Source organism: Electrona antarctica (assembly GCF_951216825.1).
Source record: "Electrona antarctica genome assembly, chromosome: 14".
Taxonomy (NCBI): Eukaryota; Metazoa; Chordata; class Actinopteri; order Myctophiformes; family Myctophidae; genus Electrona; species Electrona antarctica.
Window position 1 is genome coordinate 38,883,819 of NC_136795.1, and position 19,844 is coordinate 38,903,662.

At 41.0% G+C, this 19,844-nt stretch overlaps 1 protein-coding gene across 1 annotated transcript in view; it reads right to left on the reverse strand.

The window, feature by feature from the left end:
• The window catches only part of fmnl1a (formin-like 1a), a 34,861-nt gene that overhangs the window by 13,379 nt on the left and 1,638 nt on the right, over positions 1-19,844 (reverse strand). Inside the window, exons 3-13 of the mRNA XM_079519334.1 lie at positions 15,435-15,518; positions 12,701-12,787; positions 11,927-12,000; positions 11,584-11,667; positions 11,249-11,386; positions 9,944-10,052; positions 8,717-8,793; positions 8,195-8,288; positions 5,532-5,606; positions 4,109-4,219; positions 3,669-3,818 (exon numbers count right to left, since the gene is read on the reverse strand). Coding sequence (XP_079375460.1) covers positions 3,669-3,818; positions 4,109-4,219; positions 5,532-5,606; positions 8,195-8,288; positions 8,717-8,793; positions 9,944-10,052; positions 11,249-11,386; positions 11,584-11,667; positions 11,927-12,000; positions 12,701-12,787; positions 15,435-15,518 — 1,083 coding nt within the window. The remainder of the gene's footprint in view (positions 1-3,668; positions 3,819-4,108; positions 4,220-5,531; positions 5,607-8,194; positions 8,289-8,716; positions 8,794-9,943; positions 10,053-11,248; positions 11,387-11,583; positions 11,668-11,926; positions 12,001-12,700; positions 12,788-15,434; positions 15,519-19,844) is intronic.

Sequence of the window (19,844 nt, forward strand, 5' to 3'; positions counted from 1 at the left end):
CATGTTTTCTAGGGGTATTAAGGGCTGCTGAATCAAAATCTGCTGTATGTATAACTCAAAAATGGATGCTAAGCCCTGAAAAAAAATGGCGGCCACCATTATACTGAAATATATTACATAGCATCTTTTTGACCAAAAAAAAAAAAAAAAAAGGTATAGAAACTTTTTTTTTTTTTTTTAATTAGGTTTTCATATATGGGGAATAAAATGAAATATTCAGATTTCAAATAAAGTGTGAGTAAATTGCGTAAAACTCATATACCTATTTTAAAGAAATATACCAGACCACACTTTAAATGTAAATCAGATTTACTGATAGGGTTAATAAAGTTATTTGCTTTTACAAATGTGTTTAACCCTTTTTAAAGTGGTAAAGAAAAATAATAAAAACATGAAATATACAATACAGTAGACAATACAAGAACAGTGGTAAACCCTTTTTAGAATGAACCAACACTAGGCCTTGTAGGCCTTGTAATATAACCAAATAGGCTCTAGCCTTTAAACCAGTGGAACCAAATAAACTCTACCTAATGTAGAGTCCCTTCAATAAAACCAAACACTCTTGACTTGGCTTAAAATAAAATATCAAAACCCAAACTCTTCAAAACCTTTAGATTTCGTACCAAAATCCCTTTTACATGACTTTAACCAAAATCAGATTACTATTCCTAAATAGCAGATATAAAATACAAAACCCTAATACATTAAACACACAGTGGGCCCACACTCATACACGCGCGCACACACAAACCAAAAGTTGCAGCCTGATCATGGTGATGGTGGGGTGATGTAGCCTGGATCCAGCCCAAAGACCCCGCCCACTCTCTGAGTGGACTGAGTCTCTTCAAGAAAGCTACAGTCTGATAATCAGGCTAAGCTCAATGGACGTTGAGAACTAAAAACTGCAGTCATTTATGTTGCATTATTGACACGTTTCAGCATGGCAGTGTGTTGCGTTTACCTCTGTTGTACTGACACGAGATTCTGGGTTGAGACTTTTACAAAGTTTCTTTTTGCATGGGGTCTTCGTTGGCGTGTCACGGTCCCTCTTCGCCACTCTGTCAGATCCTCCGTCGTCTGTTTCGGTCCCGACGTTATGCTTCCATTTATTAATAGTACTTATGGACTCTTCTACCCTGACAAGTACATTGTAAGTAACATGCCTTGCAGATCCTCCCAGAAGAGATGCCGGGTCGACACTGGAGAACGACCCCGATATCTTTGAAACGATCGCTTAAGAGTTTCTCTGCATTTACGCTGCTAAATAACACTCGTGTGTTTGTTATAACCCCCTTAACTTCCACGTTTTTCTTACACAGACGGCACGACTTCTTTACCTCCCCTTTGTCGTTGTTCGCCATTGTTTTTATTCTCCTTATTTATTAATGTTGTTTTGCCTCCACTGATAAATCCCTCCTAATTCAAGTGTGATTCACGCATGCGCAGCAATGTGAGCACCCGTGTCGCCTGCAAACGACGTCAGATGAAGGCGGATCTGTGGCTATCATGTGATTGGTTGAGGGAAATTCTAATCCCCTCCCCCTTGTAATCGCTCAGACAGGAGACAATGTCAGACTACAGTCTGATAATCAGGCTAGGGGTGATGATGATTTAATCCTCCGTCCTTGTTGATGAGCAACTGCAAAAGTCCTACTCACAGTTCTTTGTCAGATCTGTAGAACAGTTCGTGAGGTGGCGAGATGTGATGAAGCCGAGCAGACTGCAGGAACGTCGAATCCTCGTCAGGAACACACTCCAAAACACAGTCTCTTAGAATGAGCCAAAGTCTCCTCTTGTTGAGAACTAACTTGCTTTCTTCACTCAGTCCAAGCACATGTTACTTTACCACTCACTTAAGACTTTTTATAACTCACTCAAACAAAACAGACACAAGAATCATGCACTGTGCATCAAACTATCAGAGAAAACTTCCACTTCACTTCTGTGTCATGTCAACCTGTGTCAGGTCATACACACTCTGGTGAAACTGTCCAGTAAAGTTCCACTCACTCAATATTCTCTCTCCTCCTAGCCTCGGTCCCAGGCTCACTTAACTGCGAAAAAGAAGAGCCTGGTCACAACCTAAGGCAGAGAAGCTATCGAAAGGCCCCCGGAAGTTAACGTTTTTTGACCAATCGCAGCGTTGTGTTCCCGAAAATGTATTCCCGCTGAAATGATCATTGGGTGGGGACTAGTAAACACAGCCGCACCGCGTGACGTAGTTATCTTACACGCAACACTTCCGCCACTTCCGCTGATAGTCTTTTCAGCGTAGGTCTTGCCCAGGGTGCTCTCCTCCCCACTTCACCCAATTGAGAAACCCCCAATCAGAATACATCACATGATCATACACCAATCAGAATGAAGAACTCCAGTACCTGGTTAACTGTCTCATTTACTCTTGGCTCAGTAAACTCATTCAAACTCATGCCAAATCGCATGGAACTTGCTTGAATTATCCATCATAACATAACACATTTTCTCCATGTGTAATATACAAGTCAGTTCAGATAACCAAGAGTGAGGTCTGTTATTTCTGAAATACTAGGACTGGATGTGAGGTCTGTTATTTCTGAAATACTAGGACTGGATGCAGTGGACTGTGTGCACAGACATTTTGAGGGGCAGGTGCTCAAGTGAAAAAGGGCACCTTGTGCAGCGCGTGGAACCGGCCGGTTGCCTTAATAGTGTGACTGAGATGTATAGATTTTGGGGCCTAAATAATATATTAGAAGCTATTTTATCAAGAATTGATCAATGTCACCATGGTCCACATACTGTAGTCAGTACTGTACAAAAAAAAGCTTTTTATGCTTGTCCTCCAACAGCATATTGTTAGGCTCATTAAAGGTGTAATTCACTGGCATGCACTTTAATGTCTAGACTTTGAGCTTCCTGATAATCTGATATCAAAATTATGTGTGACTGAGTGGCATAATTACTCCCCTGTTTTATTACTGTTAGTTGTGTAAAGAGATAAGAAATGTAGGTTTATGATTTCCATGAAACCATGTGGTTTCAAAAAATAACCGTTGGATTCAGCAGACCTTAATACCCCTAGAAAACATGTATGTAATAAATTAACACGATTTGCCTTCGGGGGTTCATATTTTTGGGAAACGGACTCAGTCTACTAAACTTCTTTGCCTTTTTTTACCATTTTGAAAACATTTTTGAATAGTTCAACTAGCCGATCTACATCGACACATTGTAAGCTTGTAGATTGGCTATTTTAACTATTCAAAACTTTCAAAATAGTAAAAAAAAAAAAAAAGTAGTTTAGGGATAAAGGGTTTAGCATGGACAAAAATAGAGCCCTCAGTGTTCGACTGTACTCTGTTGCTGTTTTTACATGTCTAATAAACCATAAAAATAAAAAGATTTAGTTGACTACATGGTAAATGGTACATTTATATAGCTTTTCATCCAATGCTCTTTACATGGATTTATTGTGCATTATTTACATTCACCCATTCACACACCGATGACGGAGGAAACCATGCAAGGCACCTAACCCGCACATCAGGAGCAATTAGGGGTTTAGAGCCTAAAAACCTAGAAGAATTTTATTCAAAAGACTAGATGACTAAAACTAAATCAAAATAAACTCCTCCACACGACCAAGCATGAACGGGAGCTCCTCAGCGTGCATGCCGGGGGCTAACCTGTGTGTTGTGCTCCTGCAGCTCGTTGACGTGGTCGAGCACCGGCCCTCTGTTCTCTGCATCCTCCAGCAGAGCTCCAACGTCCAGCACGTTGTCCAGGTACGCCTGGATCTGCACCTGGAGCTTCTCGCTCTCCGTCAGCGACAGAGTCTGATGTCACGTCACACACACACACACACACACACACACAGACACGGTAGTAATGGAGGTGGTCTCGGGACCGATTGAAGTGTACTCGGATACGGATCGATGCAATGTGAAAGCACTGAATACAATTGAATCAATCAAGTGTACTCGGGTGCGGAAGAATCAAGGCCAATGTGAATCATGGCCAGCGGGGACCAGGCAATATCGTATTCGGGAACAGTTTGAATCAAACTGACTCAGTGTGAATCGGCCCCAGGAGTGGACATCTGAATCACAATCAAGCATCAGCTTACCTCCAGATACTGGTCTAGGCCGAGGTGAGTGAACTCGTACTGTAGATGGACACGGAAGTTCATGTTCTCCACCGAGTGGACCACAATGTTGATGAACTGCATGCAGGCCACCTGGAGAGATGTACACATTTGGTCATTATAACCACAGCTTCGGGCTCACATTTGTAAGCAAATTATTTTCCAGGCATCATCTGTGCCTCGTTTGTATTGAACGGGACAGTGGAGACAGGCAGGAAGACATAGATGGACGAGGAGTCATGCAAACACTAGTTCCAAACTGGGGATTCCAACTCAGGACATTGACATTTTTAATAATGCATTAGAACAGGGGTTCTCAACCCGTGGGTCGCGACCCCTCGGGGGGTTGCCAAATTATTTTAGGGGGTCCCCAAATTATTTTCCAAAAAAAAAAAAAAAAAGATTTTTTTAAAAATTTTATTTTCACGATTTTTCAAAAATAGCAGACCTACAAGCTCGTAGCGCGCCACTCGGTGGCGCGCTATGAGCTTGTAGATCTGCTATTTTTCAATAGCTAAATTATAACAATGCTTAAAACACCAAAAGGGGTTCCCGCCCAAAATGGGTTAAGGTTATTGTAGCAGTCAATTTATATTGGGGGTCGGGAGGGGGCGGGGCGGGGGTCCCGAGACGTTGCCAAAGCATTTCCGGGGGTCCCCGGCCAAAAACGTTGAGAACCCCTGCATTAGAATACCTGATGTACCCGAGTCGCACAGCGATAACAACTTGTGTTTAAGCAAAAGGCACATAAAAATCACTTGTCTGTGTCAAACAGTGACATCTTCTTGTGATGACATGAAATTAGGCTTAACTGCTTGTACCCCCGAGGATACCATCATCCCCCCTTTTTTGATTGGCAGACATTATCTAGACCAGTGGTTCTTAATGTCCTGGAGGGGGAAGCTTTACACGTTAAAATAAATACGAGAGATTGTTCAAGAATGGCACTGTCATTATCGCTATGTCTACTATGCAGAATAATGGACCAAAGGACAAAATAGCAGACAGAATCAATGGTTCCCAGAGATAAAGATCTTGTGGCCCGTGGCCTAATCATACAGTTGGAGGCCATCGATATTGTCCTTTTCTTTTTGCTGAGGTTTGCGTGATCTGCGCAAAAGGACAGTTAACCCATTTTGGGGCGGGAACCCCTTTTGGTGTTTTAAACATCGTTATAATTTAGCTATTGAAAAATAGCAGATCTACAAGCGCATAGCGCGCCACCGAGTGGCGCGCTACGAGCTTGTAGGTCTGCTATTTTTGAAAAATCGTGAAAATATTTATTTCAGAAAACTGGAGGATTTAGAAGGATTTTTTAAAATTTTGAGGTCAGGCCTAAATGGGTCAAATGATAAGGGACAATATCGGTGGCACCCAACTGTACACATTAATGTTGATCACATACCATGAAGTCAATGTTGCTGTCGTCATTGGCGAAGTAATCCATCAGCTTCTCAAAGCGGTTCTTCTCTCTGCTCACCTGAGAAAGAGAATGTGTTAAAAAGAAAGTCCACTCTACCAAAGATCATCTTCTTTTGTGAGTTTGTTTCTAAAGCCAACCCATGAAAGTCCTCATTTGTTTTTTGCACTCTGCAAATATCTAAAATCATCCATATGGACTTTTACAACCAAACATCTGGTATTCAGATCGCCACGCACTGAAAACTGGTGTGAAGTACTGTATTGCACACAACTCAGTTGGGGTGTAATTACAACACTCGCCTCCTCGTCAAAGACAAACTTAATCACCTGATATACAGTATGTTTTAATCAGCCTCTCGTTGAACAACAGACCAGCATGGGACTGCCAGACAAACAGGAAGTTAGTGTTGCAAGCACTGCTTTATCAAGCAGTGTGTGTGTGTCACACACTGCTTGATAAAGCAGTGTGTGACACACACACGCCGACACGCGAGCACCACACGCAACATGTGTTGCAGAGTATTTTCTCTAGTCTAGGAGGCTACTAGACAGAAATAAGTGAAGAACATTATTGCTCAATTGATCATTGGTGCGTGAGTGTGAGTTCCTCTTAGACTAGGCTTGATTTCAGAAAATGTGCTTATTTAAAGTGCTGAAGGCAAATCGTGTTAATTTATTACATACATGTTTTCTAGGGGTATTAAGGGCTGCTGAATCCAAATCTGCTGTATGTATAACTCAAAAATGGATGCTAAGCCCTCAAAAAAAAAAGGCGGCCACCACTATACTGAAATATATTACATAGCATCTTTTTGACAAAAAAAAAAGGTATAGAAACTTTTTTCATATATGGGGAATCCAATTCAATGTTTGGGTTATACATACAGCAGATTTGGATTCAGCAGACCTTAATACCCCTAGAAAACATGTATGTAATAAATAACACGATTTGCCTTCGGGGTTCATATTTTTGGGAAACGGACCCAGTCTATCTAAAGCAAAGCAAAGCAAAGTAACTATATTTACCCAGGGTATCTGGGCTAAGCTCAATAACTTGTTTCCAGCCAGGCCCTGCTCATAGAACATTTCATGGTAGTGGTTCAATGCCTTGCTCAAGGGCACTTCAGCGGTGGTAATTTTAACGTACCAACCGGCCACCGCTGCCACGGTGGCCGAGACGAGGAAAAGTGGAGAACGAACGATACCGACAAATAACTACTGAGCATTGAAACCATTTCAGATACTCAGAATCAATGTGTAGCCTATTGAAAAATGTGTATTTATGATACCACTAAACCTCATTGATGTGTACATTAGAATGCAACAACACATAATGGCCGCCTGAGGTTGATCCCTTCCTCCTCTCTTCTCATAACACCAGGCTGTGCATTCTAATCCATACATGGGCAACTGGCGGCCCGGAGGCCACATGCGGCCCCCACCTTCACTTAATGTGGCCCGCAGGTAAATATCCGTATATTGATATATTATTTATTTCAACTGTTACAATTCCAAAACATGCAAATAAACATGACCTGTCTATATTAGTAGCTGGATTACTAGAATTAGAATTTTGTTGTCTTTTTTATGTCCAATGTATTTGCATTTAAGTTCATAAAGTTCATAAAGTTAACAAGTAACCCATAACTAAATGCATTCTAATTATTTGATCAGCCCAAAACATTGTGTTTATTGTCATGATTTGTCACAACTCGAGTTGGCTTTGTCCGCGGCGTAAACGTCTTTAAATAAATACTTTGAAAAGTCTATGAGGAAAATGAACAGGGAATTATTTCCCGAGGGGGCGGGACTGCGACGCTCTATTGGCATACTTAACAGGCCCTGTAATGCTAAATGAGGGCAGAGATAGAGCCAAGTTTGAGGTACTATAAAACTCCTTCATGGCCCTTTTGTGGGTGAGACTTGATATCAACATTGAATTGATAAGAAATAGTTTTTTCTGAGGATGTAAACCACTTCGGACATGTGGAATGGGACTTAAGGTTTACCAAAAAAGAAAACATGCATTAACATTGATAAACCACAGGGGGGCATAAGGAAGCCAGATGCCTGGCTTCTGCTTCTCAAACTTGTATACTTTTCACTCCTGCCATGAATGTAAACCTGGTCTTCCATGATCAAACAGATATCCTGGCTCACTGATATATGCTTCAGTTGCACAACAGTATACAGATTGGCGCCCGCTGGCCAAGTGGTCCAGGCGCATGCCACATATAGGCTTTGTCCGGACAGCATGTTGCGTGTTCGAGTCCCGTTCATGACGATACAGGCCTGCTGGGTTTACATTTAGAGCTCTTGGTATATGGCGTGTGTGCGCACACAGCTCTGCTCTTTCTAAATAAGAGTATGTATTGGATATATTGTGCCAAGAACGCATCGTGTTAAACCCGATTTATACTTGGTTGCGCACCGGAAACAAGCAGATATGCAAGCTCACATCGCATCACTGCACGATGCGTCGCAAGCTTGTTGATCGTCTATTTTCAGTGGGCGACACCCACACAACTAAGTATGACTCAGGCTGCAGTCAGATGGACGAGTAGTCAGAGAAGGGAAGTTTGGAAAGAAATAGCACAAATGAACAGATGTGATGACATTATAAACCATATGACGATGACGCCTCACCTCTCTGAAGTTGTCAAAAGCAGAGAGAATGATGTCGTGGCCTCCCCTCACCAGACACACGGCAGCCAGCAACTCCAACACCAGCGCCTTAGTTCTGTCACAGAGGATGGAGTATAAAGTTCTCATATGCACTTAATGTCCTCAAAGTCCACCAAGCTTTGAACTGAGCAGATTGAACCAGAGATAATGGCCAAAACATCTTTAAAACAGCCACTTTCCCCCAATTTTCGAGTGACGATTTTCAGATTGAGTTTTTGCCATTGTTGCCGTTTTTCTTTAATAACACGGGCTAGGAAGGTCGGACAGCTACAAACTAGATTACGTAGTAAAGTTCACTTTGAACTGCATCCAACACATCCACTTCCGTTGGTCTTACCGTTCAACTGCTAGGGGCAGTTGAAATGTATTATTTTATGGGGTAGTAGACCGGACAACAACGTCGGGTTGTGTCGGGTTCAGGCAGGGTCGGGCAGAATTTGAGAACTCTGACTAAGATATGGACGCACGCACATATGTACATACCTGGCATTCCTGCTGTTGAGACTGAGGGTGATCTCATTGACACAGCGCGGATGAGTCATCACCAGGTTAAAGCCAGACTGCAAGAAAAGGAGAAAAAGGTGTTTTAGCACTTAAGACAGATTTCTAAGAATAGAAGATCACAATGCAGTCGGATCGGAAGGCAACATCCCCTCTTTTTTCTGGCCAACAAGGTGCTCAATGTTGTAGACAGGGTCAGATATCTGGGTCACATCATTAGGGATGACCTCAGTGATGATAATGATGTACAGAGACAGCTTTGTAAATTGTATGCACAAGCCAACATGTTATCTCGAAAATGTCTACTGATGATGTCAAGATAGCCCTTTTTAAAGTGTACTGTACTCGGTCGTATACTGCCCACTTGTGGTGCAGCTACAGTAAAGGTAAATATAATAAGTTGCAGGCGGCATATATGCTCTCAGAATCCTGCTGAGGTTCCCGAGGTGGACAAGTGCCAGCCATCTGTTTGTAAACAGTGGTGTTCCTACCCTGGATGCTGTTCTCAGGAATCTAATGTACAGTTTTATGATGAGGTTGAATCATAATGACTTTGACCATGCCTAAGAAGAGCAGCATCAGGTACACTTCCTGCTTCTGGAAACACTGGATAGTGTGTTTTTTAGATTTTTGTATATGATTTTGTTGCCGTTTTTAATTGCTGTTGTATAGTCCCCTGTATTGTTAATTGTTATGGACCATGTAGTCTGAAATAAAGATTGATTGAATCACATCAAAACATATTGTAAGCTTGTAGATATGCTGCGTGTGTGTGTGCGTGCGTTGTTGTTTTTGTTGACACCAGTTACAAGGGAGGTCCTGATTCTAGAAGTAGGCTGGGTTTTTGATTTGTACATGGACAAGGCTTTTCAAGAAGCATTCAAAGTGCCAACCGTTACTTAGAATCATAACAAACTTCGGGTACGGATATAGACTCTCCATACTCATATTTAGAAGCCTGGGCCATGTATATAAACCGACAGCGAGTGGCCTGAACATCGCTGGCATGACAAAGAGCAAAGCCAAACAACTTGTTAATATTGCTCTGTTTCAGCTGTTATAGGCAGTTTGTCTGTGTGGAGGGGAAGCAGCTATATGTACCTTTAGGTGCCCATCAATTACTGTCTAACACCGTTACGTACGCATGTGCGTGCGTGCGTGCGTGCGTGCGTGCGTGCGTGCGTGCGAAGCAAAGGGCAGGTTGAGTACCTGGTAGTTCATGATGGCTCTCAGACACATGATGCACACATGCACATCGTCCCGCTGGTTGGTTGAATGTGGCTTCTTATAGATCCTGTGTGTCAGAGTGTTGCCTAGCCTGCAGAGGTGACATGTCAGATGATCGATTGACATTGTTATTCACAGTTTGTAGAATGTGTGTAGTTGCCGTCTTGCTTTAGGCTGCAGCCAATTGAGTGATTTGTACATGAGGCAGTGGTGGGTATCATATGGACATCTCAATACAAACCTGATGAATTGAACATGGTGGACTCTATTGGAAACAAGTGTAATGCTTAATTGGGTCGTCCACTCACAGTTAACAGCCTTTGTATTGAGTTTGTGCTTGAAATGTACTGTAATTCTGCAAACTGTTAATACATTTTTCAATCAATCAATCAATCAATCACAGGGAGTTATATAAGACAAACATTAAACCTGTGTAGGAGGGGCTAGCGGGGGGTAGACCAGGCCCATTGCAAGTTGCTGTACTCGGTGGTCAACCCTAAGCAATTCCAGCCTATCAAAAAGGGGAGCGGTGAGGTGGGTTCTGGCAGTAAGGACAAGTACCGTAGTAGCCTGACGAGTTTGTTTTGGGATGGGCCTTTGAGGTGCTGTGGTACCATGAGGTGCATGCATAGTCACTAATTGCATAGTGTCTGGAGTGATTTGGAATTAATGATGTCTTTCATTTTATATAGGTATCGTTTTTGATATTTTAGTTTCTATGTCTACAGTATGTGGGGTTTATTGTCAATCATGATTCCTAGGACAATAAACTCACCTGCGGCAGCGGTGGCCGAACGGATAGCGGCGCGGTCTAGATACCGGAAGGTTCCCAGTTCGAACCAGCCGTCCGACATGTTAAAATTACCACCGCTGAAATGCCCTTGAACAAGGCATCAACCACTACGATGAAATGTGTTCTATGAGCAGGGCCTGGCTGGAAACAAGTTCTTGAGCTTAGCCCAGATACCCTGGGTAAATATAGATTTCATTTCATTTCATTTCACCTGGAAACCCCACATAGACTACTTAAAAACTAAAATATCAAAAACAAGAGTATCATCGGTAACACCTGTGAAGGAAGTAGGGAAGGGGCCCAAGTTCATTCCAAAATGGCGTGTGACGTGTGTGCATAGAGCCCATTAGGGGTCCGGTGTCTTCCTCAAGGACACTTGGACAGTAACTGTGGGGGAGCCCGGTGAACAACGATGACGATGATGATGATGATGCTAAGCATTGACAAAATACAGTCCATTACTGAACCTGTATGTTCCCATCTGTGGTTTCTACCTGATAGTGAGGGCACGGGCAGCTCTGGTCATCCCATGGGGATGCTGGGGGCTGCTGACACTCTTATGCATGTCCTCCAGTGACAGCTTTCCTCTGTCTGATAGTGTGCCACCATTTTCAACTGAGTCAACGTCAAACCTATGGAGAAAAAAGCCCCCACACATTTGTCTTGTATCATGTCTGAGCAAAGCAAATTCCAAATCATTTTTTTTTTGTTGCAAAAGATAATTGAATATTGAATATTATATGAATGTTATGCGAGTCTATGCGAGTGTCATAACTCTCTCTCTAAATGGCTCTGACTTTGCCAGAGGTCAATGACAATATCCACTCACGAGGAATCGCTCTGTGCATGTGACAGGTACTCCACCAAAACATCCAAGCCATTGTTCCGCTCATTGAGAAACTCCTGGGCCCACCTACGGTACAATTAAATGTGATGGAAAAACAGAAACAGGAATGAATTAAGGACAGCCAAAGTCACTCGTGACCAGACTATTTATATATACACACACTTCTATGAAAAGAATGTGTTCTTGTTCAGCTAGACACCAGGAAAACAACTGGCAGAGGTGGCTGCTTGCCTTAGGTGTCACAGCTGTAAATCCGTTGTTGAGCACCACGTGGCGTCCGTGACACTTTGTCATCAAGGCTTAAATGAGGCTTTTAGGTGCTTACCCAATGTGATTGGTGCGAAGGGATATCTCCAAGTCTTTAAGGATCTGGGTGGCATCTTGGACACGCTTCCTGAACTAGAATGAGTGAAAGAAAGCATCTATAAGCCATTAGAGTGACTGTGGAATTACTTTGATTGTTACATTTAATTTTAGGCTGCTAAATTTGTATTTTAATACCATTATTGTGGCGCTTGTCTCTATTCCAGTCGGCCTACTCTCTTCCATTTATTATTATGCCAAGTCCTGTTTTTATGGTGTTTTTTTAAAGCATTGGGAAAGTAATATAAGACATCACTCTGCAGGGAAGTAATGTCTTATATTAGTATGTCAAATAGGTAATATGTAATTATTTAGACATTTTTATTGGGTTGTCATGATTTTATTATGTAAAGTTGTAGACAACGTAGACAGGTCTATCAATTGAGGCAACATATGAATTGCATTACTAATGTTTCAGTTAAAGCGTTTTGTTTTCCTTTTTGTCTTGGTGGTGTGGGTGTTTCTTAACCATGATATAGAGCAGGGGTTCTCAACCTTTTTGGCCGGGGACCCCCGAAAATGCTTTGGCAACGTCTCGGGACCCCTGCCCCGCCCCCTCCCGACCCCCAATATAAATTGACTGCTACAATAACCTTAATAATAGAGACAATACACCATAAATAAATACTGACCCACGGGTTGAGAACCCCTGATATAGAGGACTGTTTATGTTAGTGATCATGAATTTCATGGAATAACAAATCTACACAACAGGAGAGGGATTCTGAAGACCAACCCTGCGTGGCACCCCGCCTTGGTCCTGGTAGAAGCTCTTGATCTTTGTCAGATAGATGGAAGGAGGGTTCTTCACTTGGAAGCGTTCCTACATGGGACAGGTGGACAGACATGTGGAGGAGGGAATCAGTGAGATGATGTGACTGTTATTTACCCTGTAAAGCAGTGGTTCCCAAACTTTTTAGCTTGTGACCCAAATGTAAAAAGAACCACAGCTCATCTGCTGAAAAAAACTTAAAGCACCACTTCACCACTTTTCAACTTCTCTTCCTATAATTGGTCCTAACTAATGTTCATGATAAAATACCACCATTTTTTCCTACTCAGTCTGTGTCTCATAGGAAGGCTGTGGGCAGTTCAGAAACCCGTCCACCAGAAACGGCAGGCTTTCTTTTCCTGAAAAGTTGCAATGCAAAAGTTGAAGCCATCGTTCTCACGATAATACAAATCTAAATGTATTTTAAAACAAATCTTGTTTAAAACAAAATCTGCCTAATGATGATGTCACTGGTGGACGGGTGTCCGAACTGCCCAAACCCCTCCTATGAGACACAGACCGAGTAGGAAAAGATGGTGGTGTTTTATCATGAACTTTAGTGAGGACCAATTATATGAAGAGATGTTGAAAAGTGGTGAAGTGGTCCTTTAAGTGAGGTGCTGGAGTCACAAAGGGATAATGAAAAAAAATAAAGGGAAGCTCCGCCCACTCAGATCTGTGCACAAAGTATTTATTTTGCAAGCTTTCGGTCTACTGACCTTCTTCAGGCAGCTTGTGACACAAAAAATAAATAAGACGTTTGATCTACAAGCTCACAATGTTGTGAAAAATATTTTCACTGAATTTCGTTTTTTTGGGGAATGTTTTTTGAAAATGTTTTGAAATTAGAAACAAAAAAATAAAAGGGACCATACAAATGTGTCCCCGAACCACAAATTGGTCCCGACCCAGTGATTGGGAACCAGTGCTGTAACAGTACATGTGTGACGTAACAGCAGTGTGTTCTCTTAAACTGTTCAAAGCCACAAACCACCCTCAGATATCCGCTGCCGCCACAGAGTCCATGGGTCTAACCTACAGTGGCTCTTTTTGTTCAAAATGAGTCAAGAGTCAAACAAATCACACCCATGTGAAGTAAGTGGTGCAACTCCGTGTGGGGGTCCCGGGGGGGGGACGCGGGCCGGCACCCAGGGTGCCGGCCCGCGTCCGAAACGGTTGAGAAATTACAGAGTTACCGTGTGGGGGTCCCTCTACTGTACCCTCTACTGTACTGTACTGGCACACCCACAATCACCATATATACAGTTAATATGTGCGTGTGTTTGTTAGGTTGCGCACAGGTGGTGAAAAACAACCATGCTGTTTTCGTGCTCAGGGGGCCAGTGAGGCTATTCAACGTTGAAGCTCTGGGCCCTAGTGGTAGGAGGAGGGACTACAGGCAGACCCGTGGATTCATGACCGGGAAACCCCGTGCAGCTGGGCTTTAACATTGAGCGCTCGGTTGCACTTCCGCATTTGACCACCAAAATTTGGTGGTCAAATGCGGAAGTAGACGTTCTGAGACGGTACTTCCGGCAGTCTTCCGGGTGCTTCAAAACGCCACTCAGCAACTTCCACTGACATGAATAGCTGGGGGGGCGGAGCTTCGCGCCAGTTCAGTCTCTAACCTTTTATATACTCTATGGCACCCACACAACCACCCACACACACACACACACACCCACCCACACACATAGTCACTTAAGGAAGTGGTTGCACCACTTAATAAAAACAATAGCATACAAAAAGGCACATGTTACCCATCCCAGCCCCAAGGTTCCCGCTCCGAAAGAGCCACAACCCTGGAATCTTGTACCATTAGCAAACAAAAATACAATGTACAAAAACAAAAAACAAAAAGTAAACAAGACATATTAACATCGAAGGATATAAACAAGACAAAGAAGTTAAGTATACACACACACACTACACGCTACAGTGACTTCCTACAAAATCATGACTTGTAGTTTGCATGGTGTTATGCATTACACACCAGATACAGTTTTGGGATTATATACTGTATATATATATATACTAATGTACTGTAAAACTAGCCATCACAGTGCCCCAAGAGAAGACTGGAAAATAATACTGTCTGTTGAGCTAATCCGTTCATTGTATAAAGTTGTAAACGTGAAACTCTCACGCTCTCATGCTTATTTGTATTCGTATGAGCAGTGTTGTTTTCGTCGACTAAAACTAAGACGAAAAATGTTCGTCGACTACCTTTTTTCACTGACTAAAACTAAATGGAAACTAAATGAAAACTAAGCTCTGGTGACTAAAGCTAAGACTAAATATATTGACACTTTCGTCAACAAATAAAAACTAGACTAAAATGTTAGGAAGGGACTAGTGGACAAGATATCCAGTATAAGTCATTTTACACTTGGTTTGCATGCTGAAAATAGCAGATCTGTCATTACAACAGCATCAAGACCCGCCAAAATACATTTTAGTCGACTAAATCAACTGTAGATTTAGTCGACTAAAATCGCATGACACTTAGTCGACTAAAACATTCCAAATGAAGTTTCAGTCCAAAGACTATGACCAAACAAAAATAGAAATTTGCTGCCAAAAACCACACTGATTCGTATGAGTACTATTTTAGGTGTGCGACACACATGCCTAAAATAGTCCATCTGCAACAAGATCAGACTGCGTAAGAGGACGTAGAAATCAGGCGTTACTGTACCTGATCACAAACCAGCTCCCATTTCTTATCGTTGTCATACTGACTTAAAAGCTTCAGTTTGTCTGGGGGTAGGTTCATGTGGCCCTGAAAGAGAAGTTGGGGCTTAGTAAATGCAACAGAAACAAAAGTGCACACAAATGTTGTAGGTCTCAGTTTAAGAATACAGACATGGTTTTGTTCAAATATCAGGGAAAAGCCTAATATTTAATATCGCCAGCTAGCTCCTGCCTGTACACTAAAGAAAAACCTGAGACTGGACGCATGAAGGCTGAGATCCACATGGACACCGTTAGATGCCGTCTTGTTACTTGAATTTTAAATATTTCTGCAGTAGGACCAACTACTTTCACCAGCTAGGAGAAAAACGAATCATTTTCTGTAGTAAAATGAAAGAATATCATATAACCTCAATTCTTTAAATTACATTATCTAATAGACTTTTGATTCAAGATAGAGCAAAACGCATTTTTATCCCTGAACCGTTTATGCCCCAATACCTCATCAAGGGATTTAAGGCCAATTCTTGCTTACTCTAAGATACTAATTTGCATAGTGATTTGTGATGATCTCTATTTTCATGTAATGCTTTAGTTTAAAACATTATGCCTTTCTGGGGCAAACCGTTTTTTTTTGTACAGTTGGAGGCCATCGATATTGTCCTTTTCTTTTTGCTGAGTTTTGCGTGATCTGCGCAAAAGGACAGTTAACCCATTTTGGGCGGGAACCCCTTTGTGTTTTAAACATTGTTATAATTTAGCTATTGAAAAATAGCAGATCTACAAGCTCATAGCGCGCCACCGAGTGGCGCGCTATGAGCTTGTAGGTCTGCTATTTTTGAAAAATCGTGAAAATATTTATTTCAGAAAACTGGAGGATTTAGAAGGATTTTTTTAAATGTTGAGGTCAGGCCTAAATGGGTCAAATGATAAGGGACAATATCGGTGGCACCCAACTGTACATTGGTGTCAGGAGGAGGAACAAAACCCCTAATAATGTGTGGCAAACTGGCAACCGCTTGTGGTTTCATCAAACTGGCAACCGCTTGTGGTTTCATTTTCATACACAATAAAACCCCCACCTAGGCGGGTTTACAGGCCCTTGCTTTGCAAGTGAGCGCCAAACTCATGGTAGGGGTGAGGGAGGGGTCTCATTGTGGTTCTGTGGAATAAGACTGACAAGAAAGAAAGGAAAGAAACTCAGTAAGCACAATGTGTGCGCCCACGCAAAAGTGGATGAAAATCACTTTTACCTAGAAAATCCATTCATTTTTTTTTATTCAGCTGACTGTGGAGACACATGCTGGAACTTTTTACTTTGAAATGTTTTATAGTTTCTGAGTTATTTAATTTAAACGCCCAATGCATTCTCAATGGCGAAAACACAAACTTTGGCACCACGTATAAAAAAAAACATGATTGTTTTTTAAAAATAAAACAAAACTATATATATATATTTTTTTTCTTCAAAGACGTCCACAGACGTCTTGGGCACTGCACGTGCGGTAATACCAAAGACTTCCACAGACGTCTTGGGCACAAAATGTGTTTTTAAGTTACTTTAACCTGTCCTTTTTTAAAACACTATTTGGAAACAGAAATGTCTTCGCAGTTCTTCTTACTGATGCGTTTCCCATTCGCTGCTGAGCGACCTTCACCTTCTCTCACTCACAGTTGTTGATGGAACAAATTGTTGTAGTTTAGTGTAAAGGGAAGTGACGTGAGATCATATTTTCATTCTTCTAGATATTGCAGGCGTTGGGCAGGAAATGTTGGGTAGGGACTATACTTGCTCAGTTTAACGAAGCATAACAGAATATCTTTTATGCACACATTCTGAAATACGAATGTCATCTCGATATGCTGCATATTAATTCCCTTCATGTTGGAACTCAGACCTTCTACCATCATGTGACATTTGTATTCTTAGAGGGGGAAAGATTCATAATCTGAGTAGATGCAAAGGGTGATGGATGATTCATGGGTAAAGGAAATTATGCATATTTGTCAAATTCTGTCATATTATTTACAGACCGTTACTGGTAATTAATGGAATTATTATTGTGGGGGTTTTACTTTAGGGCCCAAGGTAAAACCTCCACAATAATTCCATAATTATTCCCATTTGTCTGGGATTGCGTTTTTATGGGTATTTATATGTGTAGACTGAAAATGGCTCAAATGGTGAGAGTGATCAAAGTGATACAAGGTATTCCTCCTGCTTCTAAATACTTGAGCCAATGTTTATTTTTTCAACTGATTTGGGCTTAATGGAGTGACCTTTCATTCTGGTACTTGGGCTATTGTGTTTAGGACCTGAAATAGTTTATTATAATTTCTTCAATTCATCACCCATACATTTCATGAAAACCACCATTGCATGAGTAGGAAAGAGGGGAGTCCCGCCGTCTTCACTTAGGAAACTTTATTGATACATTTCGGTCGGCTGGACCTTCATCAGGCATCATTGATTAATTCTAATTCATTACTCCGACATGTCCCTCCATATGTGTGCATAAAGACTTTTTCTTCAAAGCCACCATTGCATAAAAACAAGGCAAAATGATAAAACTGAATTAAGTAGAGTCACAAAATGTTTTCAGTTCTTTAAGGCTCTAAGGAAGGGGTCAATCACTCATTCAACATTTTACTCCTGCAACATATCTCTTATAGGGCAGATTAATCATAGTCGGAAGTCCTATTTATTCTCTAAAAATAGCAGTATGAATCAGCCTAAAAACTACTGGTTGGATTGCCATAGAGCTTGCTGTGATTGTGAACCTTCATGCTCCCCACAAGATGAACTCTAGAATGATTTTTTTGGATGACCACATGGCCTTTTGTCTAACAAAACAGTTTTTTAAGGTAAACCACAGCAATGAAACTCACTGAGTTGCAATGAGTTGCATTGGTGTGGTCTACCTTAAAAAAACGTTTTGTCCCAACCCGACCCTTTGGTGTGGTTTGGGCTTTAGACCTCAATTTTCAATTGCACACACTATATCTCCAAATCTACTGTATTTGGGCAGATTGCCATGAAACTCAAACTTTCCAACTAGGGTGCAACAGTTCAACCTAATCAAATCGATGATTTAATAAATAATAATAATAATTTGAAAAGGATAATAAATTAATAATCTATCCCTAGTTTGGGCATGTCATAGGTGAAAGGTTTCAATATATATACACTTTTATATTTTTTTAAATTGTGAAAAAGAAATACTAGCATGCAACACTTTGTGAGCTTGTAGATCTTCACATTTTTGCATGACACAGTAGTGCCATGCAATATAGGTATAAAATAGGGCTAAATGGTTAATTGATTCGTTGACATACAACACATTTTTATAAATATTATTTTTGGTAGAAAAAAATTAAATGTTGCCAAGCTCACAATGCAAAGCATGGCCTTTTTTAATGGAAGCTTTTAGACTGATGCTAAGTTCTTTGTTGCGGGAAGCCCTTTTGGTGTTTCAAGCATTATGTTATACTTTAGCTATTGAAAAATAGCAGATCTACAAGCTCATAGCTTGTAGGTTGTATTTTTGTGTGCGCAAATCTTTGAATATATATTCTTTCAGAGCGAACGTTTTTAACTCAAATCTTTGCTTCTGGAGGGTCCCTGGAACAACATATTTTGAGATAGGGGTCGGCGGCCAAATACATAAAATTCTAGGGGTCCTTGACATGAAATAGTTTGAGAACCACTGACATAGAAACATAGGTTTTTCAGAAAACTGTCATGATTTAGAAGATATTTGTAGATTCTGGTGTCAGGTCTAAATGGGTTTACCTGCTATGATCCTCTGCATTTGATGAGTTTACCTTGTTTACCATGACCGGTAGGCCTAAAGTAGCTCTTGATAAAGAGCGTTTGCTAAATGCCTAAATTCCTGTACTTTCCGTTAAGATACTTTAGAAGAAGGTGTTTAATTTAGCCTACTATGTATGTAACATGTTGCTCATTTTCATTCTTCTATAAAAAGGAGGATCTAGCTTTGCTAGAATGATCTAAAACGTTAAATTACTTAATTATAAAACGAGACTATTTCAGCAATTTGATTTTTATCAAAATGTAATTCAAATGTTTTAAACTGGCCGGTCAAAAAAGAAGCATGCGTGTCATTATTGTAAAGCTGTGTAAATCTGTGTTTTCCAACATTTTGAAACGGTTGACATAATGTTGAAACATGTCTCTTCCGGTCTCATGTCACTCATTCTCGTCAAATGTGTTGCTTAACTTCCTCTTAACAACACTTCTATCCTCCCCAGAAAAAAGAGAAGGGAAATACTTATAAGCAGTGTACTACTGTAAAATAATAATATAAAGTATATTTATTTTACTATATTCATTTAAAGATCCTTCTTCTGCCATTGTACTCAATAAAAGCAGTAGTGGAATTTAAATTTACTT